This window comes from Trichomycterus rosablanca, chromosome 15, assembly GCF_030014385.1.
Source record: "Trichomycterus rosablanca isolate fTriRos1 chromosome 15, fTriRos1.hap1, whole genome shotgun sequence".
In the NCBI taxonomy this organism is placed as follows: Eukaryota; Metazoa; Chordata; class Actinopteri; order Siluriformes; family Trichomycteridae; genus Trichomycterus; species Trichomycterus rosablanca.
In genome coordinates this window covers 5592616-5601991 of record NC_086002.1, presented here as the reverse complement: position 1 = coordinate 5601991, position 9376 = coordinate 5592616, and the positions used below count along the sequence as shown (strand labels likewise).

At 38.7% G+C, this 9376-nt stretch overlaps 1 protein-coding gene across 2 annotated transcripts; it reads right to left on the bottom strand.

Moving 5' to 3' along the window:
• Nucleotides 1-3454: 3454 nt before the first annotated feature.
• On the bottom strand, nt 3455-9098 carry chst10 (carbohydrate sulfotransferase 10). Of its 2 annotated transcripts, none has more exons than XM_063010436.1 (6): nt 9015-9098; nt 7144-7251; nt 6858-6967; nt 6344-6578; nt 5460-5565; nt 3455-5175 (listed from the first exon to the last, which is right to left on the bottom strand). In XM_063010436.1, the coding sequence occupies exons 2-6, from the start codon at nt 7244-7246 to the stop codon at nt 4626-4628; spliced, it is 1104 nt and encodes a 367-aa protein (XP_062866506.1). In that variant the 5' UTR covers nt 7247-7251; nt 9015-9098; the 3' UTR covers nt 3455-4625. The 2 variants fall into 2 exon arrangements, with proteins under 2 accessions (XP_062866506.1, XP_062866507.1); XM_063010437.1 differs by lacking the exon at nt 9015-9098 and adding an exon at nt 8591-8626.
• Between the last annotated feature and the right edge of the window lie 278 nt (nt 9099-9376).

Here is a 9376-nt window from a genome sequence, read left to right as displayed (position 1 = left end):
GTGCAGTTATTAAGTTAACAGAGAGGGTAGCTTTATGTGGCCGAGTTGCTGTGGTTCCTAAACGCTTCCACTTTTCAATAATACCACTCACAGTTAATTGTGGAATGTCTAGGAGCAAAGAGATTTCACTAACTGACTTGTAACTGTGGCATCCTATTCCAGTACCATGCTTAAATTCGGTGAGCTCTTTGGAACAACCGGTTCTTTTTCAAATGTTTGTACAGGCAGACTAAATGGCAAATAACTAAAAGTTCTTTATACACCTGTGGCAATGGGACTGAATGAAACACAAGAAGAATTAAAAAGTTTGTCCCAATACTTTTGTCGATATGGATGTTGGATTACCCATTATGATTTTTAAACTGTGAAAGTTTTTAATGTTTTTTGTTTCTTATGACCTTTACATTTTAGACCTTGTGGTCTTGTATAGTTCAAGTGGGTCTGTGCATCTCAGGGTCAAACTTTGTGCTATAAAAACACTACACTGCTAACTGTATATCAGAATGTTTTTTTTAAATATATACCTCACTTATCATTTATTCAGTACCATGTACTTGTCTCTAGTCTTGTCTCTCTCAATTACTTTAGATTAGAAATGTGTTCTGTATTTATTGTACTGTTCTGTGTTGCACCCTGGTCCTGGAGGAACGTCGTTAGTTTCAATATGGGCAGTTGTAGCCTAGCGGATAAGGTACTGGACTAATAATTAAAAGGTCACTGGTTTAAACCCCACCACTGCTAGATTGCTGCTGTTGGGCCCCTGAGCAAGGCACTCATCCCTAAATTGCTCAGACTGTATACTGTCACACTGCTGTAAGTCATTTTGGATAAAGGCGTCTGCTAAATGCGAAAATGTAAATATGTACTTGTATATGGCTGAAATGACAATAAAGCCTCTCTTGAACTCTTGGGTGAACTACACTAGCACAAGTCCAGGATCAAAAACCATCACCACTATTTAATTACACATTTAAAAAATAATGAATGTGTGAATCTCCTGACTCAACTTTATGCTGTGTAAGGGATTAGTTTAACCCAGGCTTTGTTTAATCACTTAAAAGAAGAAAAGAGCTATCAATCCTCTCTAAGTAGCAGTGAAGAGAGCGAGTGAGTCACATCCGGGACATGATCACAGTTGGCAGATCCACTGTACAGTAGATCTGGCCAAACAAAGTCACGTGATTTGATGTTTATTACATTTTATTGACCCTGTACTTCTTTTATATCATAAAAGCTGAGGTTAATGAGGTTGTTGTAACATACGTCTAGGAGAAGTGGCAGAACATCATCAAAATGTATTGAATTACACAAATACACACGGCCAAAAACGACACTAGGCACCACAGGGAAACACTAGCAGGAAAGCTAAAAACATAGCTAACTCTAAGCTAAGCTAATTGCTAAATAAATAAGAATATATAATGATAGCCGCTACGCGATGCTCAAGCTAAGTTAATGCTAACCGTTAAACAAGAAATAAATGAAACGTTAGATCATAAACTAAAGTACAATAATCACTAAATCCGAGACGAAATATCACCACTATCCTATCGCTAAGCTAAATGCTAATCGCTAACAGGACAACATTCAATGCTGAACTCAGCTAACACTAAATACCACTAATAATACAATTTTTAAGCCATACGGCTTGATATTTGGCTAAGCTAAATGGTTAAACAACGAAAAATATATATAATTGATCCGTACTCTAGGCTAACAGCTAAAATGTAAACAGACTTGTTATGGGACACATGGGAAGGGTTGCCAGGTCCACCAAATCAAAGCAGCTTGAAGTTTGTCTAAAATCCGCCCTCCAGCCTAAACTAAACTTAAACTAGACCAAAATTTCAAGTCTCACAAACGTTTAAAGAGAAGCACCAGTGTACTGCTCCTAAATATTCTGTTAATATGACTTTGCTTTTTATTTTATATTCTAATTAATACGTTATGTGAAGCATTTTGTTTATTATTAGTATTTACACTAAATGGACTGAATTTGACTTGTACTGTTCTTTCCTCTCCTGTATTCTCCTCCCTGATCCTCTTTTTCTGTTAAGACCCCTATAGACCCAGGTGTGTGCCTACATTTTTAGCATTTAGCAGACACTTTTTAATTCAAAACGACTTACAGTACTGTGACAGTATATCATCTAATTGAGGGTTAAGGGTCTTGCTTAAGGGCCGAACCATGGTAACCTGGCAGTGGTGGGGCTTGAACCAGTGACCTTTCATTTACCAGTCCAGTGCCTTAACTGCTAGGCTAAAGCATAAAAGTGCACATGATCACAATCTGGAGTGCTGTAGCAATCTGAAAAGCTCTATTTTGGTCTGATGGCTGCATGTCTTTTGGCCTGACTGCATGTCTTTGGACTTGTGGGAGAAAACCGGAGCACCTGGAAGAAACCCTTGTGGCCACAGGGAGCTACACACACAGGGAGTAATCAGAACATAAACAAGTCTATTTGAAATGACAAAAAGTCTATGAAGTCATTTTAAAGCATTAAAAAGGCAAATATCAGTTTGGACTGAATGCATTTTTAAAGTGAGTTCTTTGAGAGAATCACAGCTTAAATCAAAAAGTAAAAGCATTTATTGTTAGACTGTCGTTCCTTTGTGCTCAAATTATGCAGCTATCCTTACTGATTCGATTTTGAGATTCTGTACTCAGCACATACAGGCCATTTAAAAGAACAAGAGAGACTATCCAGCGAGTGCAACGTGGCACCAGGCAATATTGTAAAGACAGATACTCAAGAGGGTACAGAGAACTGAGCAATGCCCTTAGGGGTTTCTTTGGTTCACCACACAGACGTGGTTGAGAACAGACATGCATTTACGGGCGACAGAACTTAACTGACTGAAGCACAATTAGAGCCCTTATAATGAATTGGGATAAAGCTATTACCAAAGTTACACGACTTTTGTCTTGAAATGTATTTAGAACAAGTAGGAGCAGTTACTCCCTGGCTACTTGAACTATCCCAGAGAATCCACCGTCTCATTAGGAGCATGCCCAAACGTTATCGGGAGAGCATACAGGCCACTGTAAGGGCCATACACACTACTAAATCACATCATCAGTCACATCAGCAGTTGAAATTCATGCAAATTCAGGCCTCAGTGGGTTAATGATTTTGGATTCCACTGATCACTGTTACACCGTTTTGTTCTCAACAAATTACACAATGTACATCAGTTCAGTTAAATATTTCGTTTGTTAAGATTTAATGTGTGATTTGCATGAAGTGTTCCATTCATTTTTTTGAGCAGTGTTCATGGGTGATAATTAAACCCAGACTAATCATGTATGTGTTCAACCTGAACTGTTTTAGTTACTGAGTAATTTCTCATACATGTAGGCTGGTACATTAAAATGTGTTACAAAAATATTATTACAGTAATTCCAACATGATGTTTGATAGCAAATAAACACTCACATTCAGTTGGAGACATTTTTTATGTTTATTAGAAATCTATGTTGGAAATTCTTAGTAAACCAGCTCTTAGTTAGAAAAACACACTTCCCCTGTAAAGCAACCAGTGCTATAAGGAAATCCAAAATCAGTTATTTACTGGGGAAAAAGATTGATACTTTATGACTTTTGCACTTGTAAGTCACCAAGAATGCTGAGCCCAACTGCATCTAATTTTGCATTCTTTCATCTGCAAGGTTGCATTATGAGGACTTTTTCTAAACTTTCAGAAAGTTTTCTTTAGATACAGAAATTAACAGGCTTTGCTTGTGGTATTACTCCACATGTGTAAGGGAATAGAGTGGACCATCTTAAATAAAATACAATCAGCTTACCAAAAAAGAATAAATAAATAACCAAAGTAAAGAACTGTAGTGTGTTCCGTTTCCCACTGATGAATCGAGTCTCTCGTAATACACAATAGTTACGAGTGAAAGCTAGCACATGCTTCCTCTGAGACACTTTTAGAAATGGGGTTGCACATCATAAAAAGGGCATCAACTTTCAAGTCAGCTTAAAGGAGGAAGTGAAATGGCATCACCACCAGACAGAAAGCAGAGCCAATTATTACTACTGTGCCATTCAGAAGGCCATGGACACAAGCCCGAATCAGCAGCAATTTTTGACTGCTTGCATCGCTGTGTGCTTGTAGACTTTATTCTGTAATGCTGAGTAAACGCCACAGTTTAAAGGTTTTAAGGCCAGAAGTTCATGTCAGAAGTTCAAGTCTGGAGATTTGAACTAGCAATTAAGGGCTGGAATTTTGGAAGACACGTTAATGCTGATGAACTTAAGAACTAAGAAAAATGTGCTTAATACCCACCCCCCACAACAAAAATATATATAGTTTGTTAATAATTTTAATATGGTTCTTTTACATGATTAAGTGGCCCATTACAAAATGCAACTTAGTTTGTTTTCACAACATGAAAAAGAGCGATATTTTTCTACTAATCTGAGGAGTGTAACATGCCTTGGTTCACATGTACCCAGTCACAGGAAGACCATTTTAATGTGATGTTCAAAAGTCACAGACCAGCTTTCTTTCTTAAAAAAAGGTTTTATCTTAACATAAAACCTGTTAATACAAAAGAAACGCCTCCTGCTGGCCATTCTCTGCCTCTATAGCAAACCCAAAGACATAATTCTGCCTCAGTCCAGCAGAAAATCTGGTCTGTGGTAGCCAAAAAGGCTGAAATCACCCTGGTAGGATGTGTACAGGCGCCGGATGTCCCGCTTGCTGATTCCAGAAAAGTAGTGCTCCACCTTAGTCCGGTTGTAATGCGTGATGCCCTGTGGGATGCTGGGATATGACACTAAATGTTCAATTTTAGCAGCTTTTAGAATATACGGTGCGTCCTGCTCGAGTGTCTCATGATGCCCAATGACATCATATGAAATATGGCATGGAGCACAAAGTTCTACATAAGTTATCCAGTGTATGATGTGCTCTCCGAACTGGCGGTCGAGCTGCTTCTGACCCGACTCGTCACCCAAATACCGAACAAAGTCCTCAAAGTGAAGACCGGCGCTGCCGGAGGAGTCACGGTGGTATTTGCGGTACTTGCGGATGATGGCAGGGGCGATGGTGTGCTTGTACCATGGCTCGAAACGTGGATTCTGCACAAACTTGTCCTTGAAGGCAGATATCAGGCGCTCGAAGGGGTCTCGGACGATGAGGAACTTAAAGTAGGTCTTTAATCTGAAATGAGGTTTAAGCAAAAAGTTACCTTTTTAAACGTTGTATTAAAATATGAAAGGAATGTTCCAGCACTTACAGATTATAAAGGGGGTCATTTTAATGAAACCAGTGGGTATGTTCAGACAGTCAGGATATGTGCATCGGACTGCTTAGTAATGAAAAAATTTGTATAATTGAAGGACTTCATGATCAAAGCACTTCTTTAAGGTGCACACTGCAAGTTCACCATGAACTCGTGGTTTAGTCTGTAAGAGCCTGATGTGAAAGGAACAACTGTTTCATACCTTTCTGTGATCTCTGCGTCACTCATAGAGGACAGACGAGGTAAACCGTTCCTCTCATGGTCATGGACCAAATTCTCAGGTATATCTTGAACCCTGGGAAACTTTCCTGAAACAACACATTGGGCACAAATTAGGTGTACAGATAACTGATGACATACAGTCCAAGTCTGTGAGGTGGTTAACACATTTAAGAAAGCATAATTCAAAAATGGTGTCAGATGATCGAATGGTGCAGCACTAATCCACTAGATGCCAGTGATAGCTCAGTGGTTAAGGTACTAGACTAGTAAACAGAAGGTTGCCGGTTCAAGCCCTGCCACCACCAAGTTGCCACTGTTGGGTCCCTGAGCAAGGCCCTTAACCCTCAATTGCTCATCGTGTTCCGCTCATTGTGTAAGTCGCTTTGGATAAAAGCGTCTGATAAATGCGAAAATGTAAATGTAGATGCGGGTTTTTATCTCAGTGGTGCTATTGGCCACCCAGCTATGTCTGGGTTGGGGAGGGTGGCTTATTGGCCAAATTGTGGCTTATTGTGATGGATTGACACCCTTTCCAGGGTACTCCTGCCTTGTGTCCAGAGGGTCCAGTCCCGGTGGAACCACTACAACCATGACCAGGATGTGTTGGGTAAAAATAAAAAGAATCAAATTATTGTGTTTAAAATACATGGTCATACTCAGTCAGACAACTTAATCCTATTTTCATGGTTAATTTTACTGTGCATATTTTAATATTGTTCTGATTTGACATTATGCAGATATTTTAAATACATAATAGTTTATCTGGCTGATCTGTTTACACTGTGAAGACATACAGAAAAAAAAAAAAAACCTAGAACGTCTAAACGTATTTTAAAAAAGCAAGTACCAAACAAAACTTCTTACCATTAAGGACAATAAGGACTTTCTTCCACTGTGTGTTGCCCACTTTGGGCGTCTGGCAGAAAAGGATTTTGTGCTTGTCACACACGAAGATGCGGTCAAGGACTAACTTGCGTACAGATGTGTGAGTGAGGTTCCAGAGTGATGAGTTCTTACAAACGGTGGACAGAAGCTGTAAACGCTGCCTCATAACCAACTCCCAATCTGAGAAATCAACCTCATCTGGCTGGGCTGAGGACTACACACACACACACACACACACACACACACACTATAAAGACTGTTTTTCAGGGTTGAATAGTGACGTCAATTCCTGTTTATACAAAGCATACAGAACTGAAAATAAACCAGGGATTAATATAGTAAAAACACATTAAAAATCTAGCTTCAAGCCTGACACTGATTTCTCATATAGTTAAAAAATATACACCTTACATATGATATTTAGTAACTCAAAAGCACAGACATCATTTCTAAAGCTCTAGTGATCTAATCTGCAGTAATAACAGTGACACACCGTCGGAGACGACTGTGATGCTGCATTTTGTGGAAGCTGATTGAGTAAAGGTTTCATAGTCCTTAAGGATGGAATGGTCCAGTTCAACGATTCAGCCCTTCCTCCATAGTCTGAAAAATAGGACAAATGGACATTACACATTAATAATTACACCTTAATGTGATAAAAAAAACAACACTAACCAAGATAAAGAGGTTATTTGAAAGTTACAGCATAGAACACAAGTGATTTTAATTTAAAGTATAATTATATTATTGATTACGCAAATGAGGTGAGTGACCAGTACCATCAGGCATTCTGAAACCAAAGTTGATGAACTTGCTGACAAACATGAGGATAAGCAGCACCCATCCGCAAGCTCCAACCAGCAGCCAGTGACGGCGCATCATTAGACCTGCCAAAGGAAAAGAAAAAATGATGTTATCTAGTTTTCAAGCTGACCAGCTGATTTTCAATAAACAAAGTATAATTATTATGGGCGCCTGATTCTGGAGCATTAGGTTGTGAAATTGAGAGGAGGGAAGGTAGGGCTCAAGGCACACATGCTACCCTGATACCCAAGTACCATCACCATGCACGGATCTGGGCATTCACTCTACAAAAATTGAAGTTTGGAAATGAAAATTGGTTTGAAAAAGGATGGATATAAAGATTTATTAGAGATAGAACAAACCTATTGAACTGTACAGCTGCATTTGAAAATATTCAACCCCCAAAAGAAAATTAAGGATTTATAACTCTGCAGAGCTAGATTTAGAAGTCTGTGTCAGTTGAATAATACAGCAAAAAATGAATTATACAGTATATTAGAATATCAGGGTTTATTTATTTATTAGGATTTTAACATCATATTTTACACTTTGGTTACATTTATGACAAAACAGGTAGTTACTGGTTACACAAGATTCATCAGTTCAAGTTTTTAGTGTCAAACAGTCATGGACAATTTTGTATCTCCAGTTCACCTCACATGGACGTCTTTGGACTGTGGGAGGAAACCAGAGCTCCCGGAGGAAAACCCATGCAGACACGGGAAAAACATGCAAACTCCACACAGAAAGGACCTGGACCACTCCACCTGGGAATCATGTCACCCATAATATTAGGATATTTATGCTACAATTATTCAACCCCTACATATTACTGCTGATCCTAAAACCTGCTGCCAACTGTAGGACCTAAAGTTGGGTTACAACAAGATTAAACCATTGTGGACTCAAAAACGACCCTTAATTTGATGTGTTATAAATAACACCCAGGGATTCAAGTATTTAAGGTGTGTTGTAACAAAAGTAAGAACTAAGGAGCTGCTCACAAAAGCTGAGAGAGGATAGGATACAGCTGCCAGAAGGGCATTGGTTCAATTATACAATGAGTGAAAAGTTGAATCATAAGAAAAAGACACCTATATTTTAGAATTTCTAACTGAAAAGCAAGTGAGCACATTTATGAAAGTGATCATGTCATTATTTTGTACAAATGGTCAGATTTCCAATTAAGCACACATCCTCACACCACTTGCAGCAGGTGGATTTGTTCTACTCATCAAAAGCTCGTTTGCAGCCATTGTTCACCCATATAAATATGGACCTACCAAATACTAAGAAATTCTAAAATTCGTGTACATTGTTTCCCAATATTCAGTTATAATCATACAGTAATGCAGATTATTTGATTTGTATTAAAAATCAGTGAATTCATTTGAAGACAAAATACAAAACAAACATTTATACCAGTGGTGCCTGACTTTTGGTCGCCACTGTAGCTGATTAACTAACAGCTAACTAAGCAACAGTTTCATCATTAAAACGCAGGAAAATGTTTATAAAAGTAACCAGCATTTCAGCACGTCAAATCAAAACAAGCGCAAATAAAACACCAATATGTTTTAAAGCTAGCTAGCAAGTGTAGGCTCAAGAAGAGTACGTATCCCAAATAGCTACATTACAAACGTATAGGGTTCTACATAGGGCTTGTATGCAATACATAAACTACCCTGAATAGTGCACTTAGACATGGAGTGAAGTGCAATTTGAAACACGACCTCAAATCGTCGTTATTAGCGTATTTCTGTACCGCAGGTCAGGACCGCAAAAACACAACACGCAGTTGCATTTATTTACACTACTCAAACCTAAAGCATGTAATTCTATTTACCTTATCAGAAATAAACAAAGTACAGCATCATTTTACGGCGTTTTCTTTCACGGCATCCATTCCGCCACTGCAACAACGGCGGACCGTTTCTCTGTATGGAGGAGTACAGTGACTACGATTGGTTCAACACAACCACCCGGGTTCTTTAAATGTTCACGCAGCTTTTGTAGTTAAACTCAAAGCTCTACTTTAAATTAGCAGTAAATGGGATTTTTTCAGTATAATAATCCTGGTCAAGGTCATGATGGACGCAGTGCCACCTGGACAGGGTGCCAACTGACTGAAATGAGCCAAAATACAGTATTAGGACCACCTCATTACAACTGCCCATGTGATGGTCAGGAATCTACACTATATTGCCA